At 50.7% G+C, this 11,313-nt stretch overlaps 2 protein-coding genes across 3 annotated transcripts; both read right to left on the bottom strand.

Moving 5' to 3' along the window:
- Positions 1 to 480: 480 nt before the first annotated feature.
- On the bottom strand, positions 481 to 8,752 carry LOC120658537 (acidic leucine-rich nuclear phosphoprotein 32-related protein 1-like). 2 transcript variants are annotated; one of them, XM_039936796.1, is made up of 5 exons: positions 7,472 to 8,752; positions 2,635 to 5,955; positions 2,235 to 2,446; positions 1,461 to 1,533; positions 481 to 918 (listed from the first exon to the last, which is right to left on the bottom strand). In XM_039936796.1, exons 1-2 carry the CDS (start codon positions 8,684 to 8,686, stop codon positions 5,698 to 5,700), a joined length of 1,473 nt encoding a protein of 490 aa, XP_039792730.1. In that variant the 5' UTR covers positions 8,687 to 8,752; the 3' UTR covers positions 481 to 918; positions 1,461 to 1,533; positions 2,235 to 2,446; positions 2,635 to 5,697. The 2 variants fall into 2 exon arrangements, with proteins under 2 accessions (XP_039792730.1, XP_039792731.1); XM_039936797.1 differs by having other exon boundaries at positions 5,600 to 5,955; positions 7,472 to 8,741.
- LOC120662918 lies at positions 731 to 2,818 on the bottom strand. Its single transcript, XM_039941966.1, has 4 exons — positions 2,635 to 2,818; positions 2,235 to 2,446; positions 1,461 to 1,533; positions 731 to 918 (listed from the first exon to the last, which is right to left on the bottom strand). Exons 1-4 carry the CDS (start codon positions 2,816 to 2,818, stop codon positions 731 to 733), a joined length of 657 nt encoding a protein of 218 aa, XP_039797900.1.
- Positions 8,753 to 11,313: the final 2,561 nt, after the last annotated feature.

Genomic DNA, 11,313 nt, shown 5'->3' with positions numbered 1-11,313 from the left:
AATTAGGAGTAGGAGAGTTGTTTCTTTATCTTCATAATTTGTTGGAAAAATTCTAAAATGACCTACATTTCAAGACGGAGGGGTAGTTAAATTTAAATTTGTTTGACTTTTTAGAGTTGGGAGGAAGGGAGTATGCTCCTGCAACAACCAATAAGATCATAATTATCTTTCACGGAAAAGTAAGACAATAATTATATCTTGCATTTCCATACGGTTGTGCACGTGGACGCCTCGGATAATGGCGAAGGACTGGACTACTGGAGGGATAGAGTGCGACAGGTAGGACTCAGCGACTGGCGATAATTATCTTCAGACACCAGAGCTTTCAGATGCCACCCGTCTTAGATCTATTGGCTGTTCTCTTGTCGACGGAAAAGATACATTTTCGTTCGTATTCGCTGGCCACAAGAAACAACAAAATCAAGAGAAACCGAGCCGGCCCGGCCCTCAAAGGCAAAAGTTGCCCAGCGCAAACCAGTCTGAAAAAATTGATGGACTTCAGCCGTATGGCTACTGTGCAAGTATGGAGCCAACACAAGCAACCAATGTTCAGCATCAGCTCCACAATCCTGCCGTTTATATGTGACTGGTAGACAAAACGACGGTTGGTTTTAACTTTACAGAGTATCCGTACATTAGCAGACGAACTTTACAGAGTTACGCGTTCGGACACGATCGATTGTGTTGTTTCACAGCGGACAGTCTGTATGTGCCTGCGCGAGATCACTCACTACTTTGCACCCTCCTCCTCCCCCTCCCCCTCCTCTTCCTTCCAGACGGGAAGGATGCCTTGCCCGGCCAGCCTCTTGTAAACCCAGAACACCACGTACTGGGGGGTTATCCTCTTTTCATCGATTAGGAATGGCTCGATGGTGCTGACTTCGTTACTGTAGGACGATAGCGCAAAGCCCCTCGGTCCTGCATTATTCGATAATAGATTATGAGTATGCGCCTCTCATCAATTCAGTTTGCTCAGCTCATGTGCTATCATACTGCAAAGTAGATGGATAAAGAACTGATGATAGTTCTCATCTAGGTAAGCCGTATATTATTCAGTAAGGACTAAGAAGGCAGAGCCCCTGCTGCTTTTTCTAAAAAAAGCGTGGTAATGATTCAAGAAAAAAATTCTTTAGTTGCGGCATGCTGCAAATTATGCTCCGTCGTACTGTTGTTAAAAAAACTGTAGCTTATACCACTGCATATCAGATGAAAATAGTCTAGATATGCCATGTAATATCAGAGTCTACATGGTAATATTCAGAAATTCCAAGGCTGTGCAGGTTCAAATCAGCAGAGCACTCCCCCCCCCCCCCCTGTAAGTTTGTTAGCAAGGGACTAAAATATTGGTTATGAACCAACGATTATAATGAATGATGTTCCTATCAGCAGAATTTTCAGCAAGGAAAACAGCATCGAACATCGAAGTTCAAGGAGGAGATGACAGAAATTTAAGTATGTACCTGTGAGATCTCCTTTCGGAAAGAAGGCCCAAAAATAATAGGGTACATCATCCTTTATGAAGGAACCCTCCAACTGCAATCCATCAGCGAAGGGTAAGAAATCTGCTAATTACCTCAAGTTTTGCATTCTGCAATCTTGAACAACTGCTCAGATATGTTAGCACTGTGTATAAGAGTGGTAAAAAGAGACACAAGCTGATAAAACCATTTTGTTTCTGTTTTATTTTTTTGCAGAACAGTATGCTTGTGCTGTTATGCATACATACTGAAAGAATGTCTGATGTCCATCAACACATTAAACTGTTTTTTATTTGCAAAAGAGTATGCTTGAGCGGTTGTGCCTATCAATAGCAGATTAGCAGTTGCCGCTTATCATTTTAAAAAAAGAAAAGAAAAAAGAAAAAGAAGCAGTTGCCGCTAACCTGCAATTGATCCTAGCAGTCAGTTTTACCTTCTCCGTTACAGTGCTTGAGAAAGTCATAAACTACACACTACACACAACTCTTGATACGGTGTGTGGTATGCTGGTATGAAGCCAGGACAATTTTGTGCGCAACACTAAAATTCAGGTATTCAGCTGCTGGTCCTCATGTTGATTTATACTATGGTGCAAGAACGCTCAGTCAGTTATGCATACATATCTTGTTTGCTAGAACAGATGCACTATTATATAGCAATGCCACATCACAACACTCCGGGTTTTTGTAACTCTGAAACCGTTAAAGAGGTTAGTAGCTACAAACATTCTGTATTGCAGTCACAGTCAGTACTCACCGTGTTGTTTTGGAAAGAAAGCTGGACCTGGGACACGTTCTCCTCCGCCTCCAGGGCGTCCTTGAGCGGCGGGATGATCTCCTCCTGCATCATCTCTGGCAGCGGCTTCGCCGGGGCCTTCTTTGGCTTCGCGGCCGCGGCCGCGGCCGGCTTCGCTGCCGCCGCCGTGGCTTCCTTTTTCTCACCGTCTGCAGCATCCTTCTTCTGGCTAACTACATGAAATGGAATTAAAGAAAATGAGGCCAGCACTTCGAATCCCAGATAGCAGACAGCATAGGCATCGATCCACACATCCAACATTTCTAAACCCTCAATTTGTACCGACCAGCGAGTTGGGAGAACTTATTTAGAAATTAGGACAGGAAATAAGTATCGGGCTCCATCAAGCATAAGGCGGTACCGGTGGTGGAGGTGGACGACTCCTGCACGGCCGAGCACAAGGCGACGGCGCCGCCCCTGCCGGCACGGGGGAAGGCGACGATGGCCGGCAGCCTCTTCCCGAAGAGCGGGGCGGCGGAGCACCTGCACACTGCATGGCCAGCGGGAGTGCTCAGCCTCAGGGTGTGCACAGGCTGAGGCGCCATGGCGGAACCGGCGCGAGAGCGAGCAGCCACCAACGGTTTCACGAGCCGCGGAGGCCGGGCAGCATGCGATCAAGGCCGCAGCTGGACGCGCGGAGGCGAAGCGAAAAAGGATAGAAGACGAGATGAGGCGGCTGGTTAATGGGGGAGACGGTGGGTTTGGTTCTCTCCGGTGGTCGTCGGAGGTGGCTCCTGTCCACTGGAACAGTTGGACGGCATTGCTTTGGCGCATCCGCGCATGGCGCCACCACGCTATCTGCTCGCCTCCTGAACCTGCGGGCCTCGCGGCGCGGCGCGGCGCGGTTGCGCCTCTGAGCCTGAGCCGGCCATTCCGTTCACGGTCACAGGCTCACGGCAGCCTCAGCTGGCTCTCTCACGGAACGGGACGAATCCGCCGACGAGCTGCGTGGCGTGGCGTGGCCCGTCCGGATTATCATCGACGCTCCAGATCAATCGCTATAGCATTAGGCCGTGTCACTGGCAGACGGCCCACACCTATCAGTCAATGCACAAGTCTGTGCGTGGATTGGATCCAGAAAGTGCTCTTGTTGTTTCGCAAAGTGAGGTAGCGGGCCGATTGCCGGAGAAAGTTGTGCGGTGGGATTGCTCTGGGCCTGGGCCTGGGCCTGGGCCTGGGCCGAGCACTCTCCGCCCTAGGGTCACTGACAGTGGCCCCGCTAGCACCCCAATCCCCGGCGACGACTTTATTGGCCGCACCATCCGGCCATCCCCGTCGCCGCTCCGCATTCGGCTGCCCGCCTCACGCTGCACGACAGCGCGGTGGCGACGGGGCCTCCCGCCCCGCCCGGACGACCGGTTAAAAAAAAAAACAATTTTCAGTTTCTTAGGAGTCGAATAACTTCAAATTTCGTCAAATTTATAAAAAAATTACTAAACATTTATAACTCCAATAGATCAGGTATAAAAATATATTTTATAATTAATCTAATAATACGTATAGATGTTAATATTATGTTTGACCCTTCTAGCGGAGGAGTGTATTTTTTTAGACGCTGTGGACCCGTCCCGCCGTTGCCCTGCTCTGCGGCTCTGCCTGGCTCGCTCATCCACCACGCCTCACGGCCTCACGCGTATAGCGTGCGATCGGGCCCACACTTCCGTTCCGAGTCCATGCGCAGTACCGAAAGGAACCATTTCCGCCCAGCCAACTGTTGGTGCCTGAGCCTGGCGCACCCCTGCTCCCGTCGTTCCTCCTTATCACGATTCCATATACACCGATCCGTAGACCCGGGCGACATGCGCAGCCATCGTACGCTTTAGTAGCAGTGAACCCGGTCCATATCATTATTACCGTCGCGCAGGCACCGGGTCGGCTGAGCGGAGCAATAGCCGCCGTAATGACGGCCAGTAACTCCGTGGGAACGCCAAATCCATCCCACCCACCAACCCACCCGCTTCATAGACCAACACGACACCCGGAGCGGGACGCTGACCTGCGGGTCCAGAACTTAACCTGCCCCACCACACCCGCGGGCCCTCGGCTCTAGTCACGCGTCGCGCTCCGCCGGAGACGTGTCAAACTAGGCGAACCGAGTACTCCAGAGCTGGAATATTCAACAAGGCTTTTTTTTAAAAAAAAAGAGTATTCAACACGGCGGGCCCGCCGCCGAACCGCAAGGGCAGTACCGTCAACAGCCACGAGCTAAAGAAAGGAGGGAAGGGGTTGCCCTATAGCTATAGGGCGAGCGGCCGAGAGGCATCCGTCCAGATCCGCCCGGATCTCCTTCGGCTCGCCCCTACGGCTACCCCACGCCCCCACCTCGGGGCTCGGGCCAAACGCACCGACAACGCGCTGCTCTCCCGAGTCCCAACCCAGATCGGGCCCACCAACGGTCTCACGCCACCACCAGGTCACGTTACCCCCGATACCCCACCGCTACCGCCACCGCCACCGGCACCAACTTGCGCCACCCGTCCGCATCCCACCAGCGCAACTTGCCAAAAGCAAATGGGAAATGCAGCGGCTGTACTCCACTCCTCGAACCCAAAACAAACAAGGGAATTGCTCCCCTCCACTTCAGGCGTCCAGCGCCCAACCAACACAACAGTTGAAAGTCCTTTTTACTCGGCAAGCCGGATTTTCACTCCAAGAACGGGCGACCTTAACCTTAATGAACCCTGCAACTGGGGCCCGCCTGACAGTGAGACAACCTAATCCTCGTGATAGACCACGAGCAACACGGGGCGGGAGACCACCGTGAACCATAGACACAGGCCGCTCCAGGCCCTGAAGCGGCCTCTCCAACCAAAAAAAATTAGCTTAAAAATACAAGGACCGGGAGCCCGGTTGCCTCTACAGGCTCAGGGCGGCGCCTCCATCGCTGCAACCACAGCCATTTCACCTATCTCAAAGCAGTAACCAGGACACAGCGCAATTCAGCCAATCGGAGGTGCAGCAATACAGGAATTCAAATGGAGGCTACGGCTACCAGGGGCATTTGAAAGGGGGCCATTTCCCGGGCTTTCTTTTGGAGGGAAACTACAGCTTGAGCACGGCTATACTGCCAATGTAACAGAAATTTGAAAGGGTGGAGGGAAACCCCAGGGCTGCAACTACCATTTGAGAATCTGGAGGGAAAAATCAAACTGAAAGGAGTGCAGGGAAGAGGGAGACTGAATAACTAAACTGGTTGGCTACTAGCCTACAGAAGGTGTTTCTCCATTACCTCCTAAAATCTGCTATTTGAAGAGGAGGCTGAAGCTCTCTCAATTCATCAAAGTTTTTACACGAAAAAACAATAAAGAAGACAGGGGAAAACCCACCATTTCTGTTCATGCCTGCTGCTGCTGATCCTGCTGCTCACTTCTAGCTAGCTGAGAGGAAGGGGGAGGGAGATTATCCATGTACATTAGCTGCTTCATCAATGGTGCTTGAAAGGCCTCAAGTCCTCAACACCATCATCCTCACTGTCATCTCCGCTGCCTGACAGATCATCATCATCTCTCTTCCGTTTGGTGCCTTGCGAGGATGAAGGTTGGTCTGCAGCCCCCTCATCATCATCATCCACCTCATCCCTGTCTTCATCAGCGTCATCAGGATCAGCTGCATCAAAGTCGTTTCCAATGGGCACCGGCTGAGGTTGGGCGATTGGTTGAACAAGATATTCTGTGTCTTCATCCTGAACAAATAAAAATTGCAAGGATATCTTAGTTAAGATTGCACGTCTAATTTCCATACAAATACAGAAAACTCAAAACAGAAAAATTATCATAGAATGGGTTGGAAAGCAACATAGAAATGACCAAAAATGATAATTCCTGAGCACCAAAGGACCAGAGCCTAGAAACAATTCAAGATTTAGCAAACATGCTGATAACCAATTCTACTCAGTAAACCCTGGACATAGCTAAGAGAGGACACAACACTAGTTCGCTAATAGTCAATACCATCCCAAGCTCATAGGCATTTAAAGATTAACTCAGCAAGAATTAAAATATAACAATAACACTTTGAATAAAAACTTGATAAAACACAGTTTTGCATCTTCAAAGATTGATAGTCTAAGCACATGAGCAATCACCTAAAATAACAATAACATGATGAACAAAGAGGTAATAAAAAAACTCTGTAGTACATGGATTAACTGATTGTCAACATGCACACAACTGGTTTGCAAATTGCAAGGCAGGGCACAAATAATCTGGATCATCAATTTTTAGGGAAAAATGCACAGCTCACCAGGAAAATTCTACTACTGCCTGGACAAGGCAGAGTCACAAAGAAAGTGCCAAGGTTCATGAAAAAAAATAATTAACCAGAGCATTACAATGAATAAGAGCATAAACTATTATAGGAACCATTGGTGGAAATATGCACGTGTATGCAAAGGAAAACTTAAAAACCACTAAAATAGAAGTTTGCGAGAGAAAAAATCTAACCACTAAAACAGAAACATACACAAAGTACACACATTAAAAAAATACAGATAAAAGAAAAAATTACTGATAAAAAAGATATTCATGATCATAATATATGGTTGCAAAATTATAATAATTCAAAGCGACTAGGCAGTAATACTGATAACTTTTAATAATCAAACAGATCCTAAGCAACAGATAAATTTTTCTTACTTAAGAAAACATACAATAAAAAAATCAGACTGCCAGATATCAGCATACAAATACCAGAAGTTGCCATTTTCAGGTCATACTACCGCAACTACTGCAAGTTTACTGAGTCAAAAAGGCTGCATTCTAGGCAATAAAGGATAGCAGATAGTGGCAGTGAACCATGCAAAAAGTAATTATAAATGTAGACCGCAAGAAAATATCTTATGGATGTGTTGCCCAACAACCATGGCGCTGCTAACATGTCCTTAATGCTCCAACCTCCAAGGCAGCACACTGGTTAAAAACCATCTTTGATAACTTCTTGCTAAAACAGATACACAAGGGACAACCAAACAACCTAATTTCCCTACTTTCACCTAGTAACGGATCGCGCCAAGAGATAGTATGCAGAACAAACGCAATACAAGTAACGTTATATATGCAGAAGAAAAAACTGACATGATCCATAGCTCCAACTGTATAAACTAATGGATAATAATAAACGAATTGCCAGATGAACGAACAGAAATTGAAAGTCATGGTAAAAGCACTTGAAACGCTTGGGAGAAAGTTGATGCGTTATACCTCATCATCCGCGTCCTCATCTTCATTTCCCTCCTCAAAACCCCTATCAGCTTCCAATCCCTCGTCATCCTCTTCTCCGATCTCACCATTCTCATCCTCATCATCCCCTTCTCCATGCTCATGCCCATCAATCTCTTCTCCTCCATCCTCCCCTGTCATCATGGCAACCCTTCCACTGCTCTGTGGCTCAGCCTCCTCGCCTTCATCCTCAACTTCCTCCTCTTCATCATCCTCTTCGTCATCCTCCACCTCAACGCCATCTTCCTCATCATCACTACTCGGCACATCATGGACTTCCACAACAGCATCCTCATCATCACCATCTTCATCGATCTCCTCTCCCAAATCATCTTCCTCCTCAAAGTCCTCGTCATCATCCTCGTCCTCATCCTCCACGTCCTCATCCTCCTCTTCTGGGGCTTCTCCGGCCGCCGCGACCCGGAACCCGTTTACCCCGTGGTGGTGCTCGACTCCCCCGTTAGGGACGACCTCGTCAGCGTCGCTCTCTTCCTCGTCCACATCGATCACCCCATTCACCTCCGCCGGGTGCGAAGCCACGCCGCCGAGCGAGTGCGAGACACCCCCGTTGGCCACCTCGCCGCTCCCGGGGTCGTCTTCGTCTTCCTCATCGTCGTCGTCTTCGTCGCCGTCGCCGTCGCCGTCGCCATCACCTTCACCGTCGCCTTCCCCGTCCCCATCGTCGTCGTCGTCATCCGACTCTGGGCGCTCGTTCTCATCGGCGTCCATCTTGTCAAGGTATTTGAGCGTCCGGATCATCCCGAACACCCTGGATCTGTAGTCCTTGACCCTTGTGACCGGGCACTCGTAGAGGTCGAGCGACACGAGGCGGAGGTCAGCGAGCGGCGCGAGGTCGTCGACGTCCTGGATGCGGTTGTTGCTGAGGTCGAGGTCCCGCAGCGAGGAGAGCCCCGCGGCGACGAGGTGGTCGAGGCCGCCGGCGATGCGGTTGTCGGAGAGAGTGAGCCGCGTTAGGTTCCGCAGCCGTGGGAACCCCTCGAGCGACGTGACCCCGACGCCGGCGATCGAGAGGTGCTCTAGGCTCTGGTGCCGCTCCAGTATCTCTGCCGCCGGGAGCCGGCCGTGCATGCACTTGACGGCGCCGTCCAGCGTCAGGCTCCGCGCGGGCGACGAGCTCCCCTCGCCGCCGGCGTGCAGCGCCGCCTCCACCGCCCGCTCCCACGCCTCGTCCACCATCTCTTCTTCTTCAATAATAATAAAATATTTTTTCCTCCAGGGCTGTTTGGTTTCGAGGGGATTTGAAATACAGAGTGATTTATACGGGGAGGGCGTTTTCCTCGCCATTGGGGGAAGAGGGGGCGGTTCACGGAGAGTTTCGTGGACCCGGTGCATGGAGGGTGGGCGAGGGGGGTTGCCTGGAGGGCCAATGGGAGCACTCGGATGGCGGGGCGCGGATCGCTGACGTGGCTGGATCCGAGGGGCGTGTGTTTCTTCTGAGAGGAGGCGGGTGGGCAAGCGGAGCGGAGAGGCGTGGTGGGCTGGATGATGCCAAAAGCATCTTTTTCTCCGGGTCCGTTTTATTTTTTTTCCTCCTCTGATTTTTTCTTTTAAACACGAGATACTATTAGTTAATTCATGGGCCCACCCTTACCTCGGTATGAATAGAGCAACCACTGACAGAACTGGGCCACTTTTTGGGACCCACGTGGAAGTGGCTGGGTCTGTGCGAGCCGGAAGTGGGGAGTAGCGACCAGATGGCCGTCCGATTGGGTTGAGGCGGTGCGAACCGTCGGATCAGTGTGGGCTGGCGTCTGTCTGGTTTCTTCTGCCAAACCCTTTAGGGCTGCGCAGACTGGCGGTGGGGCCCCATAGGGCGGCTGGAGGTGTGGCGATTGGCAACTGGCACCGGTTGATGTGGACCCGGATCAGCGTTGGGTTGGCCTGCAATGGCGACGGTTTGGGGAAACACGGCACGGCCGCGTTGATAGGATCCACGAGTACAGAGTTGGTGCCGATTTTGGCCGTTCTCCTCTCATTTCTCAAGCTTCATTTGCCTTTGCCAGTTTTATAAGTCGTTTGGGCTTGTTTAGATGCGAAAAATTTTAGATATAAAAATACTGTAGCATTTCCATTTATATTTAATAATTATTGTCCCGCTATGGATTAATTAGGCTCAAAAAATTCGTCTCGTAAATTATAATCAAACTGTGTAATTAGTTATTTTATTTAGCTACATTTAATATTTCATGCGTGCCTTCAAAGATTCGATGTGACGAGGAATCTTGTAAAGTTTTAGAATTTTAGGTGCATCTTGTCGGTACACTGCAGCTGGGGTACCCACTCCTATTGTGCCAAGACTCGCGTAGTTATCCGTAACTACGTTCTAAGGAGCTGAGTAGCCGGACCCCTAGGGTCCGACTCCATCTCACCGGACTAATGGTCCCGGACCCGCTTCCCGCTGGGGACGGGTCCGGTGTCACCACGTGTCCCAGAGGTGGAAATGCTCAGCACCTGTGACCGCAGACCCGGACCCACCTGCGATGAGTCATGATGACCAGCTACTGACTAGAGCAACAGTGCACGCTGCTACAGTGGACTGAGCCAGTAGTTCGGCGTATCATCATGACCTCGACGCGCGGCTGCAGATGCTTGACTCTATTCTGACAGGACAGCTCAAGACCATCTCTGGTCAGAAGCTACGCACGGAAGTCGACGACAAGATCTCCGGATCTGAGGCATTGAAGGCCAAAGTGTAGTTTATAATACATCGCCGGGTCCACATGTCGGGGCCCCGCTCAGTGTACGTGCTCCTCTTGGACATATAAAAGGGAGAGCACGCCCGCTAGAACACAGATTCTCAGACTCACGCTGGACTCAGCACTAGATCTCTCAGACTCTCCAGAGGCAGAGGATAGACTCATCCATAGACACAAGAGCAATACATCACACAGTGGACGTAGGGTATTACGCTCCGGCGGCCCGAACCACTCTAAACCTGCTGTGTTCATCGTGTTCTTCCAGCAAGATAGAACTAGTCCTATCTAACCCCCGAGTACTCACCCTCTGGGCTTAGGCGGGTGCATTCCGTCACCCGGCTGTGGTTTACCACACCACGACATTTGGCGCGCCAGGTAGGGGCGCTTTAGCTAGTTTTAGCTCGTCTCTTGCCCATCTCCATGGCTCGAGTGGTTGAGCACTCCCACCACGACGACGACGTGGAGATGACGGAGGGTGTGGCGTCATCCGCGCCACACACCTCTCGCCTTCCTGCGCCAGGGGCAACCGTGCCTGTGGAGCAGCCACCATCGGCAGCGGCGCGCGCTGCACGTTGGCAAGAGTCAGGGCGCCCGTCAAGGGCCCCCCTCACAAGCTACGAGCGGCGGAGCGACAAATCCCAGCTCGCAGCATACCTCACTCATGTGAGGAAGCCCGCTCCAGCGGAAAGCCGACTCCGGTCAAACCAAGCCCGCTCCGGCGGAAAGCCGACTCCGGTCGCACCAAGCCCGCTTCGGCGGAAAGCCGACTCCGGTTGAATCAAGCCCGCTCCGGCGGAAAGCCGACTCCGGTCGCACCAAGCCCGCTTGTGGCAGTCCCGCCTAAATTAATTCGGCTTAAGTACGCTAACCATCACCGAAACGGCTAGGGTTAACACGCACTTAAAACGGAGTAATCCGGCAGTGCTGTCGGGTAAAATCCCGATTAAACCACTTGAAACAGGATCGACAAAGCAGTCCAGAGAATACAACATTCCACAAATTTTACGGTGCAGAATATGAAAACTAATTGTTATTATTACAAACCGAGTTTGAATTTATAAAAGTACAACATAGTTCGAGTTTGACGAAACACGAACGATAGTCTAG

Source organism: Panicum virgatum, chromosome 2N (genome assembly GCF_016808335.1).
Source record: "Panicum virgatum strain AP13 chromosome 2N, P.virgatum_v5, whole genome shotgun sequence".
NCBI classification, from domain to species: Eukaryota; Viridiplantae; Streptophyta; class Magnoliopsida; order Poales; family Poaceae; genus Panicum; species Panicum virgatum.
The sequence above is the reverse complement of the archived record's forward strand: the minus strand, read 5'-3'. Positions and strand labels throughout refer to the sequence as shown.

What these genes read in the sequence shown, in the direction of transcription:
- LOC120658537 (XM_039936796.1), bottom strand. Translation starts at nt 8,686, where the DNA reads ATGGTGGACGAGGCGTGGGAGCGGGCGGTGGAGGCGGCGCTGCACGCC. An exon ending in ATGAGGACGCGGATGATGAG is followed by an intron (nt 5,956 to 7,471) that starts GTATAACGCATC and finishes TTATTTGTTCAG; the next exon opens with GATGAAGACACAGAATATCT.
- LOC120662918 (XM_039941966.1), bottom strand. Translation starts at nt 2,818, where the DNA reads ATGGCGCCTCAGCCTGTGCACACCCTGAGGCTGAGCACTCCCGCTGGC. An exon ending in TTTCTTTCCAAAACAACACG is followed by an intron (nt 1,534 to 2,234) that starts GTGAGTACTGAC and finishes GATGGATTGCAG; the next exon opens with TTGGAGGGTTCCTTCATAAA. An exon ending in TCCGAAAGGAGATCTCACAG is followed by an intron (nt 919 to 1,460) that starts GTACATACTTAA and finishes CGAATAATGCAG; the next exon opens with GACCGAGGGGCTTTGCGCTA.